Source organism: Dipodomys ordii, unplaced genomic scaffold (assembly GCF_000151885.1).
Source record: "Dipodomys ordii isolate 6190 unplaced genomic scaffold, Dord_2.0 Scaffold110, whole genome shotgun sequence".
Lineage (NCBI taxonomy): Eukaryota > Metazoa > Chordata > Mammalia > Rodentia > Heteromyidae > Dipodomys > Dipodomys ordii.
In genome coordinates this window covers 5771629-5791708 of record NW_012267326.1, presented here as the reverse complement: position 1 = coordinate 5791708, position 20080 = coordinate 5771629, and the positions used below count along the sequence as shown (strand labels likewise).

Here is a 20080-nt window from a genome sequence, read left to right as displayed (position 1 = left end):
TGATATGAAGTTTATTCTATGGAATATTAGTTCATTTTTTTAAATTAATTAATTAAATTTTTGGTGGGGGGTCCGGTCGTGGGGCCTGAACTCTGGGCCTGGGCGCTGTCCCTCAGCTCTTCAGCTCAAGGCTAGCACTCTACCACTTGAGCCACAGCGCCACTTCCAGCTTTTTTCTTTTTGCTTATGTGGTGCTGAGGAATGGAACCCAGGGCCTCAGGCATGCAAGGCAAGCACTCTACCACTGAGCCACCTTCCCAGCCCCAGTTAGTTCATTTATACTATAAGTATTTTATTGTTTCACCTTTCTGGTTTGTATCTTAGTATATTACTATACTAGTGCTCTCAAATGTATTACCTCTGTAGTCCTCATGATATCTTTATAAAACATACAGTTCTTATTCCCTTTTGTTAGTACAAATATGTAATTTAGTACAGCACTGTCCCTAAGGGTGTTTTTTTGAGGAAGGGGGGAATGGGAGGCTCAAAGCTAGTGCTCTGGAGCCACAGCTCCACTTCTGACTTTTTGTAGTTTATTGGAGGTAAGAGTTTCAAGGACTTTGTTGTCTGGGCTGGCTTTGAATAGTGATCCTTAGATCTCAGCCTCTTGAGTAGGATTACAGGTATGAGCCATGTTATTTTTGAGGTAGAGTCTTACTTTGTGCCAGGGCCAGCCTAGATTGCAATAATTTTATTTGTGCTTACTATGTGGCTGGGAAGACAGGCACGTGCTACCTGTTTCCTAACCATTGTGCTTCCCCTATAGCTGAAATGATGGGTCTGTGCCAATGTACTGGTTGCAAAGCCACTGATTGAGAAAGGGAGTCTCGTGCCTGGACTGGCCTCAAATCTTGCTCCTCTCATTTCCTCTTCTCCAAGTAGTAAATATTATAGCCTTGATCTCTCATGGCAACTGGAACTTAATCTTAGAAATAACAGAGAGGAGAACATAGCATTCAGTTTGTCTTCTCTTTGGTTAGCAACCATTGCCTGTGCTCCTGGCTTTGTCCTAGGGCAAGGACAGGCATAGTAGGCCTTGTCCACTGAGGAGATCAACTGAACTACTATCTTGCAGAACAATATTGCTGATATTTTTCTTGGTCCAGTACATGCCCCATTTTAGAAAGTAGTTGTTGAATGTCTGGTATAACCTGGTCCTCACTGCCAATCCGTGTGGGAGTCTGCAGTGAACTTTTTTTTTTTTTTAAGTCAGTTTGGGGCTTGAACTGGGCCTAGACATTGTCCCTGAGATTTTTTTGTTCAAGGCTAATTGCTCTACCACTTTGAACCATAGCTCCAGCTTCCAGTTTTCTCAGATCTCAGGCTCCTGAGTAGCTAGGATTACAGGTGTGAGCCATTAGCACCCAGCTGCAGGTGAACTCTTGGTTCTGAAAGTATATTAAGGCATCACACCAATCTTGTTTTCTAGATTACCTCAAAGCTGTGGATAAGTGGTTGGGAGTCCTTCTGCCTAAGATGAGGCCTCTTCTCTATCAGAATGGAGGACCGATTATAACAGTGCAGGTAAATGTGGAACTGAGCTAAGGGGTGGGTTTCCATCCCTCTATACTGTGTACATGATAGATGTGGACACACACCGAGTCAATCTGTTACTTGAAGAGGAGATGCTATGGATGATGCTTTTACTTAAATACTTTAATATATCATATTTTAATTTTTTTAATAAAAGGGGGTTCAGTATGACATTTCCATAAACGCATACAAGAGAACTACCACCTGCACCCTTTCTGTCACTCTCCTCTATCTCTCACTCCTCTTAAAGTAATTTCAGCTGGTTTCATCATTTTATTCTCATATGCACAACTAAACTATTCTGACAGTGTTTGTCCTCTTTACTCTCTTCATTCGCCCTTCATGCTTCAGAAGCTGATTCCCTTCCCTCAGCAGAGCTGGTTTTCCTCTCTTATCATTCTTTTTTCTAGTATATACTAATTGTACCAAGAATTTTCTCGTGTACGTATATTATATCTTAATCAGAATAATCCTCTCGATTTCTTTCTCTCTCCCATTCTGCCACTTCCTATTGTTTAACAGCTTTTAATGACATTTTCTTGTTTTTTTGGGGGAAGGGGTGTTGTTTTTGATTGTGGGGCTTAAACTCTAGGCCTGGGTACTGTCCCTGAATTCTTCAGCTCAAGGCAAAGTGCTCTACCACTTAAGCCACAGCGCCACTTCTCGTTTTCTGGTGGTTAATTAGAGATAAGAACCTCACAGACTTTCCTGCCTGGGCTGGCTTTGAACTGCGATCCTCAGATCTCAGCCTCCTGAATAGCTAGGAATACAGGTGTGAGCCATTGACGCCAGGCTAAATTCCTTTATCAAATGAATAGCTGGCAAAGACACTCTTTCACTCTGTGGATTGTTTCTTGGCTTGGATAATTATTTCTTTTGCTGTGCAGAAGCATTTTAATTTGACGCAGTTCATTTTGTTCATTCTTGATTTCATTTTCTGGGCAAGTAGAGTCTTAATATTCAGAAAATAATTACCTGTGCTTATTTGATCCAGAATTTTCCTGTAGTAATTTCAGAGTTTCAGATGTTACATTTAGATATTTGATCCATTTGGAGTTGATTTTTGTACAGGGTAAGAGATAAGGTTCTAGTTTCAATCTCCTGCATGTAGATAAACAGTTTTGCCAGCACCATTTGTTAAAGAGGGTGTCTTTTCTCCAGTGTATGTTTTTGGCTCCTTTATTAAAAATTAGGTGGCTGAAGCTGTGCGTTTTTATTTCTGGGTCTTCTGTTCCTTTAATCTTCATATTTGTTTTTGTGCCAGTACCACATTCTTTTTGTTATTATGGCTCTATAGTATAATTTGAAGTCTGGTATTGTAATACCTCCTGTGTTGCTGAGGCTGAGATCTGAGGTTCACAATTTGAAGCCTGCCTGGGCAGGAAAATCCATTGGAGCTTTGAGCTCCAATTTGCAGGAACAGCACCTAGGCCCTGAGTTCAAGACCCAGGACCAACACACACATACTCAGAGTTTGTGTCTTACTGTATTGCCCACTTGGCCCTTAGCTCCTGAGTTTGAGCTCTATCTGCCTCAACAGGAGGATCCTGAGCAGCTGGGACTGCAGGAGTTCACTGCGATGTCTAGTTCTTTTTTCTTTTCTTGTCGGTTGTGGGGCTTGAACTCTGGGTCTGGGCCCTGTCCCTGAGCAATTAGCTCAAGGCTAGTGCTCTACCACTTGAACCACAGTACCACTTCCGGTTTTCTGGTGGTTAACTGGAGATAAGAGTCTCACAAATGTTCCTGCCCAGGCTGGCTTTGAACTTCAATCCTCAGATCTCAGCCTCCTAAGATTATAGGCATGAACCACTGGCACCCAGCTCTAGTTCTTATAGTATACTTATTTAATGATATCCAGCTCTGTCCTGGATGCTGAAAACTGCTATTGGAGGAATTCAAGATGAAGTGATTTGGCCAAGCCCACCAGTTGTCATGTGGCAGTCAGGATTTCATGCTATTTCCGAAGATCTCAGGATCTCTTTCTCTCTCTCTCCTTTTTTTTTTTTTTTGTCTGTTGTGGGGTTTGAACTCTGGGCTTGGGCACTGTCCCTTAGTTTTTTCACTCAAGGATAGCACTCTACCACTTTTGCCTTTTTGGTGGTTAATTGGAGATAGGAATCTCACAGATTATCTTGCCCAGGCTAGCTTCAAACCACGATCTTCACATCTCAGCCTCCTGAGTAGCTAGTATTACAGATGTGAGCCACTGACGCCGCACTTCCTGGTTCTTCATTGAAAAAGTTTGTTAAACACTAGAAAAATGGGTGTTCTTCTGAATCTCATTGTGACTTTTCTATGAGTCTTGCCTTTTTCTGTTTGTGTTCATTTTTCCCACTCTCAGCCCTAACATTTACACAGCTCTATTTTTTTTACTAATTGGCAGTGATGTAAAACTTGAGTTTGGTCGTCATTGCTTTGCTAGCTTTTTGAGGACTAAGCAGAGGCTAGGTACTATACAAAGGTCTTTTCCTGAATTGACTCAGTTAAACCTCATAACAACTCAGCAAAGTAGGTGTTACAACCTCTCCAGATGAGAAACGCTTGTACAGGTGGAGTCCCATGGACAGGAAGTGGCAGAGCTCAGATTTGCATGCAGCCAATAGAGACCTCTGATGCTATGACCATGACTTTAAGCTGTTTTTTTTGTTGTTGTTGTTTTTGTTTTTTGGTGCCAGTCCTGGAGCTTGAACTTGGGCCCTGGACATTGGTCCTGAGGATTTCTTTAAAATATAATTTTATGGTTATTATTAAGGTGTTGTACAGAGGGATTACCATTTCACAATTCAGGTATTTCTCTTTCGGACACTATCACCCCTTCCTTCACTTTCCACCAGGGTCTCCCTCCTGTCCCTGCCCACAAGATGCAGTTTCTACTTGGTGTGTAATGAATATCTTGATTGCATTTGTTCACTATTCTTCCTCCCTTTTCTGTAACCGCTTTCCCTTTGCTCCCCTCATAAGAAGCAGAAAAAAAAAAAAACCCAACCCACCCATGTTTCTGTTTCCCAGAATTTGTTTCAATAGATAATATTTTATATGTTCAGGAACCTTTGGGTTCCTCCCCTACCGGTATCCTCTGTATGTAAATGCCTGCGGTCATGTTTAGGTTATCACATGTGTGCTGCTCATCTCTTTGAGTTTGGCTTAACCCACTCAACATGATTTGTTCTAGGTCCATCTGTTTCCCCACAAATGACAAAAATATTACTCTTTCTAATGGACGGCCCTGAGGTTTTCTTGCTCAAGGCTGCTCTGCCACTTGAGCCTCAGCTCTCCACTTCTGGCATTTTTTTTTTTTTTTTTGTCGGTCGTGGGGCTTGAACTCTGGGCCTGGGCGCTGTCCCTCAGCTCTTCAGCTCAAGGTGAGCGCTCTACCACTTGAGCTATAGCGCCACTTCCGGTTTTCTGGTGGTTTATTGGAGATAGGAGTCTCACGGTCTCTCTTGCCCGGGCTGGCTTTGAACCTCGATCCTCAGATCTCAGCCTCCTGAGTAGCTAGGATTACAGGCATGAGCCACCAGCGCCCGGCTAACTTCTGGCATTTTTTAATAGTTAATTAGAGATAAGACTTTCTGCCCAGGCTGGCTCCAAACTGTGGTCCTCATATCTCAGCCTCTTGAGTAGCTAGGATTACAGGTGTGCTGCTGGGCTTTGTTTTGTAAATGTTTCTCTCCCCCCCCCTCCTTTTCTCTTTTTTTTCTCTTACCCCCTCTCTCCTTCTCTCCCTCTCTCCCTCCTCCCTTCTCTCTCTCCTCCTTTCTCCCCTCCCCTTTCTCCTCTCCTTATAATAAATAAATGTCCATGTATTCATTACAAGCCACTTTGTGTTTGGTTGATAATAGATAAATATAATGACCAGGTAGGGTTATGGGAAGGAAACCAAGGCTGGTGGCAGAAAAGGACATAGGTATAGAGGCTCTGGCTCACTTAGTTGCTAGAATTGACCCTCAAATTTAGCTCTGAATTTCTTGGCAGTCAAATGATAGAGGACAGCATAGTCATTTATGTAGCTCTTAAAAGGGAGAGGAGGCGTGGAGAAAAGGAGGGAAAAAAGAACCTTACCAGAATTTGCAAAGCTTTTCTTAACATGCATCTCAATGGTTTCAAAGGAACTTTTGTGAGACAAGGGTGTCAGCAAAAATTACCCAAGGTAGAGTTTTCTACTCTGCATATATCAAATACCTCCTTTTTATTTTTTAGTTTTTGGCTGGTCATGGGCTTGGACTCAGGGCCTGGGCACGGTCCCTGGGCTTTTCTGCTTTACCACTTTGAGCCATAGTTCTACTTTCAGTTTTTTGGTGGTTAATTGGGGATAAGAGTGTCATGGACTTTCCTGCCTGGGCTGGCTTTGAATCATGATCCTCAGATCTCTGCCTCTTGAGGAGCTAGGATTATAGGCATGAGCCACCAGTGCCTGACTCTCCAACCCTTTTTACTTACAGTTTTTCCATTAGGGTCTTGCATATTTTCCTGGGTTGGCCCAGACTACAACCCTCCTATTTATGCCTACTCTTGGGTGAAAGGTTCAGACCACCCACACCCACATCCAGCTTTTTCTAACCTTTTCTACAGGCTAGCTTTTTTTTCGGGGGGGGGGGAAGGGTCCGGTCATGGGGCCTGAACTCTGGGCCTGGGCGCTGTCCCTCAGCTCTTCAGCTCAAGGCTAGCATTCTACCACTTGAGCCACAGCGCCACTAGTGGTTTTTTTTTCTGCTTATGTAGTGCTGAGGAATCGAACCCAGGGCCTCAGGCATGTAAGGCAAGCGATCTACCGCTGAGCCACCTTCCCAGCCCTACAGGCTAGCTTTAAACCTCAGTTCTCCTGATGTGTGCCCTCAGAGTAGTTGGGATTTCTGGTGTGAGCCACTGCACCCAGCCTGCAGGTTGAAATTTTATTCTTAGACAAAAAAAAAAACTTATATGAAGTTATGAAATACAGCACAATTACATAAATGTGCACTCTAATGAATTGTCGTAACATAAGGAACCACATAACACCACCTCAGGAAAAGAAATAGCATCCTAAAAGGTTCCCAAGTGTCTTTGATCATACTTCATTTTGTTCCCCTATCCTGGCTTTGGTGAAAATAGTTTATAGTCTAATCTCAAGTGTTTTTGAGGTTTCCACTGAGTATTGGATGGTGTATTTTTCAGTAGCACATTTCTTTCATACATTATACTTCTAAGGTTCTTTGTTGTAGTAGTAGTAGTGGGTAAATCTGGAAGTTCATGTTATTAAAGAGCAATGTTTCTTTTACTGAATTTTTCCTTTTCTCCCTAAGAAACTTTCTTAGGTTTTATTTTCTTATTGCTTTTCCTTCCATTCTCTCATGGAAATGTGATATCTGGGATAGTGTAAGACTGTTTATGTATATATACCCAAATTATCTTGTATATAAACACATACCTGTGTTTTATATATAAAGAAAATAGATGCCAGAAACTGGTGGCTCATATCTATAGATCTAGCTACTCAGAAGGCTGAGATCTAAGCATCTCAGTATGAAGCCAACCCAGGCAGAAAAGTCTGAGGGACTTACCTCCAATTAACCAGCAAAAAGCCAGATTAGAGGCATGGTTCAACTAGTAGAGCACCAGCCATGAGCAAGAAAGCCAAGCAAGAACATGAGGTCTTGAGTTCATGCTCTCGGTATTCACTCAGTGCACTGAATGATATTTAGCAGTGTCCCTGGCCTCAATCCACTTTGTGCCATTAGCACCATTCCCTCCAACTGTAGTGAGGACCCAAATGTTTCTGGACATTGCAGGATGTCCCCTATCAGAAGGATGGAGGAGAGCTGGTTTAAATCCTGATGTTATTAAGCTCAAGCCAGGTGTTGATTATGGAGAACAAAGTCAGAAATACCCTAGGTCTTTGACAGCTGAAGATAAGTCAAATCATGGTGCATTTATATCTTGCATTTGCCCTCCTTACTACCTACCTTGGATAATTTGAGTAATAGGTAAAGAACGCAGTGTTATTATAACTGGTATAAATATACACCATTTTGAGGAAAGAAGATGCTATGTATATTATGTAAACTTGGAGGGCTATCTACTAAAATGCTTACAATGGTTATCCGTTAGAAATAGCTTGAGATGAAGTGACACACAGGAATAGAGACTAATTTGGAACTCATTAAGGCAAAGTTTACTTTTTCAGAGCTATGGCCATTAGCCAAAAACCTGGCAAGTGAGCACACAGAGCAGGCAGGCTGCTCCCTTTTTATCCCTAACACGGCAGGCCACGCCCCTCTGCTCACAATCTACAAAAGGATGTGGCTTAATTAACAGTATGTAAGTAAAATTCAAGGAGCTTCTAACAGAGTGTCCTATTTAAAGTACAGCAGGGGGGCTGGGAAGGTGGCTCAGTGGTAGAGCGCTTGCCTTGCTTGCATGAGGCCCTGAGTTCGACTCCTCAGCACCACATAAGCAAAAAGAAAAAAGCTGGAAGTGGCACTGTGGCTCAAGTGGTAGAGCACTAGCCTTGAGCTGAAGAGCTGAGGGACAGCACCCAGGCCCAGAGTTCAGGCCCCACAACCAGACCCAAAAATAAATAAATAAATAAAAAAGAACCCCCCCCCCCAAAAAAAAAGTACAGCAGGAAAAGGATGTATGTAACTAAAATACAACTAGTAAGGGCCAAGCCAAAACAGGGACCTTTCAGAAAAACAGTTCTCTCTCAAGATTAACAGAAAGCTAATTACTTTCATAAGTAAGTCACTTTTCTTACAAATGGAATTAGTGGGTGATTTTATTTTATTTTTTACAGTTGTGGGGCTTGAACTCAGGGCCTGGGCAATGTCCCTGAACTTTTTTTGCTCAAGGCTAGTGTTCTACCACTTTGACCCACAAGTAACCACCTCTAGTTTTCTGGTGGTTAATTGGAGATAAAAGTCTCACGGACTTTCCTGCCTGCTGGCTTTGGACTATGATCCTCATATTTCAGCCTCCTGAGTAGCTAGGATTACAGGTGTGAGCCATCAGCACCTGGTTGATTTTTTTTTTTAATTTAAATTTTATTTATTTTTTGTCAGTTATGGGGCTTGAACTCTGGGCCTAGGAGCTGTCTCTCAGCTCTTCAGCTCAAGGCTAGTGCCCTACCACTTGAACCACAGTGCCAGTTCCAGTTTTCTGGTGGTTTATTGGTGATAAGAGTCTTATAGACTTTCCTGCCCCAGCTGGCTTTGAACCTTGATCCTCAGATCTCAGACTCCTGAGTAGCTAGGATTACACCCATAAGCCATCAACACCTGGCTGATGATTTTTGTTTGTTTGTTTGTTTTTTGTTTTTGGCTGGTCATAGGGCCTGAACTCTGGGCCTGGGCACTGTCCCTTACCTCTTCAGCTCAAGACTAGCGCTGTACCACTGGAGCCATAGCGCCACTTCTAGCTTTTTCTGCTTATGTGGTGCTGAGGAATCGAACCCAGGACCTCATGCATGCAAGGCAAGCACTCTACCACTGAGCCACCTTCCCAGCTCCTGATGATTTTTTTTCTAACATTTTCTTTTCTATATACCATGGAAAGGTGTTATCTATGTAAGATCAAAGTATCTGTTATTACTGAAGAGAATATCATTATAATCTAAAGCTAATTTGGTGGTTCACTTGTCTGTCAGTAGGAAGGATTCATGGAGGGTCAATTTCCATGCTGAATTGCTTTTCTGGAAAAAAATGAGTTTTGGCCAGATGCCAGTGGCTGACACCTGTATTCCTAGCTATTCAGGAGGCTGAGATCTGAGGATCATGGTTCAAAGCCAGCCAGGGCAGGAAAGTCCGTGAGACTCTTATCTCTAACTAACTACCATAAAACTGGAAGTAGAGCTGTGGCTCAAGTGGTAGAGTGCTTGCCTTGAGCTGAAGAGCTCAAGGACAGCTCCCAGGCCCTGAGTTCAAGCCTCACAACCAACCAAAAAAAAAAAAAAAGTTTTGATGTCTCAGCAGAGACTCTCCTGGCTTCCTGGGGATCATGAGGTCTTGTCATTTCAGCAAGTGTCAGGAATGTTTCCCAAAAAGTTTGCATCAGGCCAGGTACCAGTGGCTTGAACCTATAATCCTAGCTATTCAGGAGGCCTTGATCTGAGAATCTCCGTTTGAAGCCATGAGACTCTCATCTCCAGTTAACCAGCAAAAAGCTGGAAATGGAGTGGTGAGTCAAGTGGTAGAGTACCATCCTTGAATGAAAAAGCTAAGGACCAGCATCCAGGCATGAATTCAAGTTCAGTATTGGGGGGAAATAAAAAGAAAAGCTTTTATTAGAATGTCTACATGAGACTTACTGATTTCCCTCTTCCCTTTTTAAATTTGCAGGTTGAAAATGAATATGGCTCCTACTTTGCCTGTGATTATGACTATTTGCGTTTCCTGCGAAACCGCTTCCTCTACTACTTGGGTAAAGATGTGCTTCTGTTCACCACTGATGGAGCAAATGAAAATTTCCTGCAGTGTGGTACCCTACAGGGCCTCTACGCCACAGTGGATTTTGGAGCAGGTCAGTGTTTGTATAGTAACTAGAAAATGCAGCTTATATCTGTGCACTAATGGTTCATATCTGTAATTCTAGATACTCAGGAGCTGAGATCTGAGGATTGTGGTCCAAAGCCAGCCTGGACAGGAAAGTCTCTGAGAATCTTATCTCCATAACCACCAGAAACCCAGAAGTGGCTCTGCAACTCAAAGTGGTAGAGCACTAGCCTTGAATGAAAAAGCTCAGGGTCAGTACCCAGGCCCTGAGTTCAAGCCCCATGACCAACCAAAAAAAAAAAAAAAGAAACAAACAAAGAAAAAGAAAATGCAGCTTACACTTGGTCACTGTGGGCAGCAGCTATTGTTTTAAGTGACATGAGTAGATTCAGTGCGATCGCTCAGATTTTTTTTTATCAAGTGCGCTCATCTTTACTGTAACAAAATATCTGAGACAATCCACTTAAAAAGAGGGAAGATTCATTTTTGGCTCACACAGTTTTTTTTTTTATTATTATATCTTTAAGTAGTTGTACAAAGAAGTTCCCATTCTACAAAACAGTATATGAATACAAGGTGTCTGACAACATTGTCACCCGTTGCTCCTAACCCATCCCTTCTCTCACTTTTCTTTTATATTGAGATTAAGTGATTGTATAAATTTCACATACTTCACAGTATTGTGGAATAGTGATACTTAAAGTCACAAACACATTCCAACCCTCACAAGGCAAACTGTCACCATCATGGTCCATACAGTTTGTGAACTCCATGAGCTTTGACAATACAAGTCATTTTTTTCCACATCAGGTGATGTTTACATTTCTTTCCTTCTGCTTAGTGTAGGCTGTTCCCACTTATTCTGTTCCTCCTCCTGGCTTCCCTTTGTGTGGCTCACACCGTTTTAAAGGTTTCAGTCCATAATTGTGCTGTAGCTTTTTGATTCAGGATATGTTTAGCTTGGGAGTGAAAGAGGAGGTGGAGACCAGGCTCCCATGATCCTCTTCAGAGACGGTGCCTCCAGTAACCTAACACCTTTCACTAGACCCCACATGTGTGTGTGTGTGTGTGTATGAGATTGTGACTATCCTGGGGCTTGAACTCCGGGCCTGATTGCTGCCCCTAGCTTTTTCACTCAAGACTGATGCTCTACCACTTGAACCACAGCCCTACTTGGAATCCTTTGAAGAGAAGCCTCTTGGCTGGCTTGGAACCTTGATCCTCAAACTCAGCTTCCTGAGTAGCTAGGCGTACAGGGGTGAACCACCAGTGCCCAGCTTAGGCCCGTATCTTAAAGCTTCCTCTGCCTACAAATAGCATCATGAACTTTTGGGGGATATTTAAGATCTAAACTGCAGCATCAATCAACAAGTAAAATGGAGTCATTGTACCCCTTATTTGCAGAAGGTTCTCTTATGTCTTCTACCTGTAGGAGGGGAGTTTCCAGTGTGTCTTGATGTCCACACAGGTGCGGCTAGCCTGGACTCTGGTGTATCTTCCCTCAGTGGCTGGGCTGTCTAGACAGGATGAAGAAGGGGCTGAGCAGTCCCAGGCAGGCTTCACTGTCCCCTCCACCTCCACCCTCCCCGCCCCCCCGCCTTCTCCTCTTTGCTTTCCTCTCCCATGTCCTGCCTTTCCATCCCCCCCCTCCATGTGCTCTCCTCCCAAGTACTCCTGAGTGTTCCCTTCCCCTCCCTTCCATCCCCTTCCTTCTTCTTCTCTCCCCTCCCCTCTCTAGCCCTTCCCTGCCCTCCGCTCCTTTCCTGTCCATTCTCTTCTCTCCTCCCATGTTCTGTCGCCCCCTTTCCCTACTACTCAGTTTTCCCCGTCTCCCATCTTGGCAGGATTCTCAGGGCCATGTTGTAGCCTTAGCAAACTTTGAAGTCAGCCACTGACTGGTATTAATGGTCTGTGAGCTGAGCCCTGCTCTTAAGATATTTGTCAGGGGTGGGCACTGGTGGCTCACGCTTATAACCCTGGCTACTCAGGAGGCAGAGATCTGAAGATCAAGGTTCGAAGCCAGCCAGGATAGGAAAGTCTATGACAGACACTCTTATCTCCAATAAATAACAGAAAAAAGCTGGAGGTGGAGCTGTGGCCTCAGTGATAGAGTGCTAACCATAAGCAAAAGAAGCATAGGGACAGTGCTCAGGCCCAGAGTTCAAGCCCCACTACTAAAAAAAACCCCGAGATATTTGTCAGGTAAATATCTTTTTGCATAACTCAGAGCTGCAGCATTTGCCAGATGCGAGGGCAGTTGTCCTGTCAGATGTAAGACTCAACAAATAAAATGTTCTGAATGGGCAGGCTGGGTGTGGTTTGAATTTTTTGGCTGTTAAAAAAAGAGACAGGACTGGGAAGGTGGCTCAGTGGTAAAGCGCTTATGTTGCATGCATGAGGCCTTGGGTTTGATTCCTCAGCACCACATAAGTAGAAAAAAGCCTGAAGTGGTGCTGTGGCTCAAATGGTAGAGCACTAGCCTTGAGCTGAAGAGCTGAGGGACAGTGCCCAGGCCCAGAGTTCAGCCCCTATGACCAACAAAAGAGAGAGGGGAGGGGGCAGGTTAATGGATCCTTTGTTTAGACTGAGAGCAGCGTTCCTGAAGGATGTGACAGGCCAAGGCCGGGGGATGATCCTGAAGGGGCTCCTACACCGGACTTCATTTGTTTATTTATTTTGCCATTGAAGGGCATTATGGAAAAAATTATAATCTTTTAAAGTTTGTAGGCTGTTGTATTAGTGATTTGTGTGTATGTGGCACCGGAATTTAGTCTTGGGGCTTCCTGCTTGCTAGGCAAATGTTCTACCACTGGAGTCATACTCCTAGTGTTTTTGCTTTTTTTGTGTGTGTGTACCAGTACTGGGCAAATGAGTTTAGGGCCTGGACCTGGTCCCTTAGCTTTTACACTCCAGGCTAGCGCTCTACCATTTGAGTCACAGCTCCACATCCAGCTTTTTTTGTGGTTAATTGGAAGTAAGAATCTCATGGACTTTCCTGCCCAAGCTACCTTGAGCCAAGCTCTTCAGTTCTCAGCCTCTTGAGTAGCTAGATTATAGGCATAGCCATTGGCACCTTGTTCCTTTTGCTTTTAGTTTATCAAATAGGGTTCCCACTGACTTCTTCAGTTTGGCCTCTAATTTTAATCCTTCTGTCTTGGTCTTTGAGTAGCTGGGATTACAGAATGCACTACCACACCCGATTCCTATATTATACTTTGTAAAGAGTCTCCTGTCCTCAACACAAATTTAGAAGCAAAAGACCCTCATGGCTGATATAATTTTTACATGGCTCAGAAAAAAGTATGTAGAAAGCAGGGCTGATAAAATAAATGTGGCAGCCAGATGCTAGTGGCTCACTCCTGAGATCTGAGATTTGAGGGTTGCAGTTCAAAGCCAGACTAGGCAAGAAAGGCCATGAGGCTCTTATCTCCAATTAGTCATGTAAAACAAAACAAAACAGAAGTCCTGGAGTGAAAAAGTTAAGGGACAGCACCCAGCCCCTGTGTTCAAGCCCCATGACGGTGCTAGTATGCACAAGGCCTCCCTGGTTTCTATCCTCAGTATACCCCCCAAAATAAAAGACCAGCTCTGCAAGTTGCATAAAGATTTTGCTGTACCTGGAGGGATAACACGCTCAGAACCCATTGCATCTCTCTGAAGGGACTGCAGAAGACAGAGTTTGAGAATTAGACAGAAATTTCTTGTGTGTGTGTGTGTGTGTGTGTGTGTGTGTGTACATACACGCATGTGCCAGTACTGGCACCTGAACTCAATGTCTGTGCTTTCTCCCTTGGCTTATTTCACTTAAGGCTGTTGCTCTACCATTTGTGCCACACCTTCACTTCCTGAAATTATGGTGTGTGTGTGTGTGTGGGTGTGGGTGTGTGTGCATACATATGCATGCATGTATGTCCTGGGGCTTGAACTCAGGGCCTGGCCGCGGTCCCTGAGCTTTTTAGCTCAAGGCTAGCACTCTACCACTTGAGCCACAACTCTACTTTTGGCTTTTTTTTGGTGGTTGTTTGGCAATTAAGAGTCTCACAGACTTTCTTGCCCAGGCTGGCTTCTAATCCTGATCCTTCTATCTCTGCCTCCCGAGTAGCTAGGACTTACAGGTATGCGCCATCAGTGCTTGGCTTGAAATTACATTTTTGTGGAGATCCTTCCATAAAAGAGATGAGAAAAACTAACATGAAGTGATTTGAGTATTTCTAGAACCATCCATTGGTCAATGCTGGTGGTAACCTAGCTCATCTACCCAGCTGCAGATGAGTGGTGTGCCTGTTTCTTCCTGCATATCTCCTCTCACGGAGTGAAAAGGCTTAGCATATTTCTGTTGAGAGGCACAAACTGAAGATGATTGTGAGTGTGACTATTGCTGATTAGAGGAAGAAAGAGGGTACTGTGGCATCCCGGTGCCTGGGGCAGTCATGCTCTGTCTGAGGTCATGCCAGCGTCACTTGTAAGAGGAGGAGGAGTCCTGCCCAATAAGGTGCAGTTAGATCTTGAGTGGATATTCTGAGTACCATGTATCAAGCTATCTAGTACTTAATATCAAGAAACCCTACTAGGTATCTGTGGCTCATGCCTGAATCCTAGCTACAGAGGAAGTGGAGATCCAGAAGATGACAGTTCAAAGCCAGCCCAGGCTGAGAAAAGTCTGCCTCATGACTCCATCTCCATTTAGCAAAATACCAGACCAGAGGCATGACTCAAGTGATAGAACACAAGAAAGCCAGTCAAGTGAGTGAGACCCTGAGTTCAAAGCCTGATACCAGGAGGAAGAAGGAAAGAAGGAACAGAAGGAGAGAAGGAAAGAAGGAAGGAGAGAGAGACCAACAGAGACAGGGAAAATGTGACTTTGTAGTAAATGCAGTTCTTCTGCTCCTTCACGATCAGCACTTTTTGTTGTTGTTGGTGGTGGTGGTGGTTCTCATCATTGGGCTTGAACTCGGCCTGAATGCTGTCCCTGAGCATTTCAGCTCAAGGCAAGTGCTCTCCCACTTGAACCACAGCACCACTTCCAGTTTTCTGGTGGTTCATTGGAGATAAGAGTCTCACTGACTTTCCTGCCTGGGCTGGCTTTGAATTGCCGTTCTCAGATCACAGCCTCCTGAGTAGCTAGGATTACAGGCATGAGCCACTGGTGCCCAGCCTCCCTGAGCTTTTTTGCTCAAAGCTAGCACACACTCCACCACTTTGAGCAACAGTGCCACTTCCCGTTTTCTGGTAGTTAATTGGAGGTAAGAGTCTCATGGACTTCCCTGTCTGGGCTGGCTTTATACTGCAATCCTTAGATCTCAGCTTCCTGAGTATCTAGGATTACAGGAATGAACCACCACCAGTGCCTAGCTCTCTTCCAATTTTTTGATTGTTAATTGGAAATAAGAGTCTTTTGGCCTTGTCTTCCTACGTTGGCTTGAACTACTGATCCTTAGGTTTAATCTACCAGCATGGAGCTTAAGATTCCACCTCTTAATACTGTCATATTGGGGCTGGGAAGGTGGCTCAGTAGTAGAGCACTTGCCTTGCATGCCTAAGGCCCTGGGTTCAATTCCTCAGCACCACATAAATAAAAAGAAAAAAGCCGGAAGTGGCGCTGTGGCTCAAGTGGTAGAGCGCTAGCCTTGAGCTGAAGAGCTGAGGGACAGTGCCCAGGCCCAGAGTTCAGGCCTCACGACCGGATCCCCCCCCCAAAATACTGTCATATTAGAGATGAGATTCCAAATTACGAATTTTGAGTGGTTGGTACAATTTCACCCATAGCAGGGTATTCGCTCAAGTCCCATGGAGGCCCTTGTTGCTTAACTTCCTGCCACTCTGATAGCTGACCTTTCCTTTCCTCCTTTTACTTTTCAGACAGCAACGTCACAGAGGCTTTCCTATTCCAGAGGAATGTTGAGCCCCAAGGACCTTTGGTGAGAATTGGGATATGGGCTGGAGACTGTTGGTTTATGCCAACTCCATCACAGTTGCTGGTTCAAGAGAGACATAGTACATCCTTCATTTGTCTGGCTGCAGGATCAGTATATGGCATAGAAGGATGACATAACTTTCTGGACTCATAGATAACAGCAGAAACAACCCAGTGAATTGAAACCAATGCCAGATTAACATGAGTGGACCAGGCAAATCCCACAAGTGGTCCTAGTGTCCCAATGTGCAATGAGTCACAGGTGCATATATCACTTTGCACAGGCCAGGAGTGGCTAGGTTGTGATCTGGTTCAGATCTTTCTTTCTTTTCTCCTCTTTCTTTCTTTCTTTCTCTTTCTCTCTCTCTCTCTTTCTCTCTTTCTTGTCATGGGGCATGAGCTCAGGGTCTGGGCACTGTCTGAGCTTTTTCACTCAAGGTTAGTGCTCTATACTTTGAGCCACATCACCACTTCCACTTTTCTGGTGGTTAGTGGGAGATAAGAGTCTCACAGATTTTCTTGTGCAGGCTGGCTTTGAACCACAATCCTCAGATCTCAGCTTCCTGAGTAGCTAGGATTACAGGCATGAGCCATTGGTGCTCAGAAAGTTGTATGTATCTTTGAGAGCTCTTTGTGGCAGAACGTGTCCACTTTTCAAGTATTTATGAATTACTTAGGGATCTGATTAAAATATGCTGTTCACTCTGCCAAGTCTGAATGGAGCCGTGACAACTGCATTTTCAGGCAGCCAGGTGGTACTGGGGATGTAGCTTGCCCACTGCCCTGTAGTGGGCTTGCTGGCACATTGTGGAGCTACTGGGAAGAGGAGATTGTGGCAGGGGCCAGGCGGGTGTGAATGTTTTGAAGCCCTTTCCCCACTCTACCCCCTCTTTTTTTTTCTTTTGTGCTGGTTCTATACTGGGGCTCAAGGTCTTGAGCTCCTGTTTAGATTTTTCTCTCAAGGATGACATAACACCTCCACTTCTGCCTTAAAAAAATTATTATTGTGAGGTGGTATTTAGAGGGGTTACAGTTACATCAGGCAGGTATAGGGTACATTTCTTTTTTAACAATGTCTCTCCTTCCCTCACGCTCGCTCTCTCCCAGTTTTCCCTTCCATCTCTGCCCATAAGTTGTATAGTTTGTTTTCAACATAGTTTCTAATGAGTACCACTGCTGTATTTATCTACCTTCCATTTCTGTGCCCCCCCACCTTCCCAAAGACAGCTAAACAAACAAAAGGATAAGAAAACAAAAAGAAAAAGAAAAAAAATGCTCATTTCCATTTCCTGGATTTCATTGTGATAATTATTATTTTGTATGATCAGATGCATTTCTAGCTTTTTGTTGTTTAATTGGAAGGTAAGAGTATCACAGACTTTCCTGCCCCAGCTGGCTTTGACCGCAGTCATCAGATCTCAGCTTCCTGAACAGCTAGAATTACAGGCATGAGCCACTGGTGCTTAGCAGGCCCGTTCCTTCTTCAGCGTGGTTGCTGTTATTCATTCAGCACCTGTGTGCAAGCCTTGTTTACAAACAGCCTTTTCTCATCCAGTCTTTGCTTTGAGCTGGACCGAGCCTGTACACACAGATTTTGGGTGGAGCTATTTCCTGGAACCTGCATCATCCATGTTTCTCTCTTCCCACCCCCTCCCAGAACAATAGACATTAAATTGTTCTTACCATTCCAGTAAGCAAATAAACTTGGACAAGGGGTCTTCATTCTATAAGTCAGCCTGAGATCTGAAAAATCTGTGTTCAAACTAATGACGAATGGTATGAAAACAGCAATTTGGAGCTGTGTGTGTGTGTGTGTGTGAGTGTGAGTGTGTGTGCGCGTGCCCGCTCGCGCGTGTGTGCCAATACTAGGTCTTGTTCAACTCAGGGCCTGGGCACTGTCGCTGAGCTGTTTTTGCTCAAGGCTAGCAACTCTACTACTTGAGCCATGGCACCACTTCCAGCTTTTTCTGTTTATGTGGTATTGAGGAATCCAGGACTTCCTGCCTGCAAGCACTCTACCAAAATCGATGTAGGTGAAACCTTTTAGGAATAAAGGTGTTGATTAAAATGGAAAAAGTAAGTCTCCCGGGTATGGATAGAGCTTGATGGCTTACATTTTTAGCAAACAGCAAGATGGTATGGGGTAGGTGTTGCTGAGCACCCTGAGGTGGGCTTGCTAGCACCCTGCTCCTCCCAGTAATGAGCAACCCCTCAGTATCCACAGGCATTGGTTCCAGAACTTCTCCTCAGGAAAAAATCAGTTGGTGCTCAAGACCGTTATTAAAATGGAGCAGATATTTACATTTGACCTACAGGCATCCTCTAGTATACTTTAAATAATCTCCAGGAAACAAAATACCTATACCATGTAAATGCTATGTGAATTTAGGGTTACTGTTTATTTTGTCTTCTTATAATTTTTTTTTTGGGTCCAATCGTGGGGCCTGAACTCTGGGCCTGGGCGCTGTCCCTCAGTTCTTCAGCTCAAGGCTAGTGCTCTACCACTTGGGGGCCTCACATCCTTGCTTGGCTTTTTTTTTTTTGTTTAAGACTGGTGCTCTATCACATAAGCCATGGCTTCACTTCAGGTTTTTTGCTGGTTAATTAGAGGTAAAAGATATTCATGGGGGCTGGGAAGGTGGCTCAGTGGTAGAGCGCTTGCCTTGCATGCCTGAGGCCCTGGGTTCGATTCCCCAGCACCACATAAGCAAAAAGAAAAAAGCCAGAAGTGGCGCTGTGGCTCAAGTGGTAGAGCGCTAGCCTTGAGCTGAAGAGCTGAGGGACAGCGCCCAGGCCCAGAGTTCAGGCCCCACTACCGGACCAAAAAAAAAAAAAAATTAAAAAAAAAAAGATATTCATGGACTTCTCTGCCTGGTATGATTTTGAACTGTGATCCTCAGATCTTAGCCTCCCAAGGAGCTAGGATTATAGCTGTGAGCCAACAGTGCCCAATTTCCAGATTTTTGTTTTTGTTTGGTCAATTGTGGGGCTTGAACTCAGAGCTTGGGTGCTGTCCCTGAGTCTCTTTGTGCTCAAGGCTAGCTCTCTACCACATGTGCCACTACACTACGTCTGTTTTTTTATTTTATTTATTTATTTATTGTCGGTCGTGGGTCTTGAACTCTGGGCCTGGGCGCTGTCCCTCAGCTCATCAGCTCAAGGCAAGTGCTCTACCACTTGAGCCACAGTGCCACTTCTGGTTTTTAAGTGGTTAATTGGAGATAAAAGTCTCACAGGACCTTTCTGCCTGGGCTAGCTTTGAACTGCAATCCTCAGATCTCAACCTTCTGAGTAGCTAGGATTACAAGTATGAGCCACTGCTGGAGATGGAATCTCTTCTTCCTGGACTGACCTTATACCTGAATCCTCCAGATCTCAGCCTCCTGAGTAGTTTAGGATTACATGCATGAGTCATTGACATCCAGCTTTCTCAAATAGTTTTGATCTATGTTTGATTTAATCTATGGATGAAGAGCCCATGGTTATGAGAACTGGCTGCACTTAAACTGTGAAGATGAGACCTCATGGCAAGTTGGCACCAACCCTTGGGTTAAACAGTGCATGTCAATATGCCCTTTCTGCTGTCCCTTGGTGGGGCAGAAGGGGCTTTACAGGAGTGCCAAGCATCCAGAAGTCATGAGTCTGTCCTAAGCTCCATTTTCTGTTCCTGTGGGTGTGTGCATGCATGCGTGCGCGCTGCTACTGGCTTGAACTCAGGGCATTAAGTTCTTTCTTGGCTTTTTCATTCAAGACTGGTCCTTGAACACTTCAGCCACATGCTCTGCTTCCTCTTTTCTCCTGTAGATCAACTCTGAATTCTATACTGGCTGGTTAGACCACTGGGGCCAGCCTCATTCCACAGTCAGTACAGCAACCGTGGTCTCCACTCTCACTAATATCCTTTCCCGAGGGGCAAGTGTGAATTTGTAAGTATTAGATATGGGGGAAGGGCTCCCCAGCAGTCTTGGCTTACAATGAAGTTCTGTGTGTTCTCTTATTTCCTTGTAGGTACATGTTTATAGGCGGGACCAATTTTGCCTATTGGAATGGTAAGAGCCATTTAATATCTGTTTGTAGAAGCTATGTATGTTTCTGGTGCTTGATTTGGGGAAGTATACCTATGAACAATTATTAGACCTATGAACAATTATTTTCTTTCTTTTTTTTG

General features: G+C 44.2%; 1 protein-coding gene across 1 annotated transcript in view; it reads left to right on the top strand.

Annotated features, from left to right (window-relative positions):
* The window catches only part of Glb1 (galactosidase, beta 1), a 102537-nt gene that overhangs the window by 30531 nt on the left and 51926 nt on the right, over positions 1 to 20080 (top strand). The window contains 5 exon segments of the mRNA XM_013028493.1: positions 1430 to 1524; positions 9846 to 10026; positions 15858 to 15916; positions 19717 to 19838; positions 19921 to 19961. Coding sequence (XP_012883947.1) covers positions 1430 to 1524; positions 9846 to 10026; positions 15858 to 15916; positions 19717 to 19838; positions 19921 to 19961 — 498 coding nt within the window.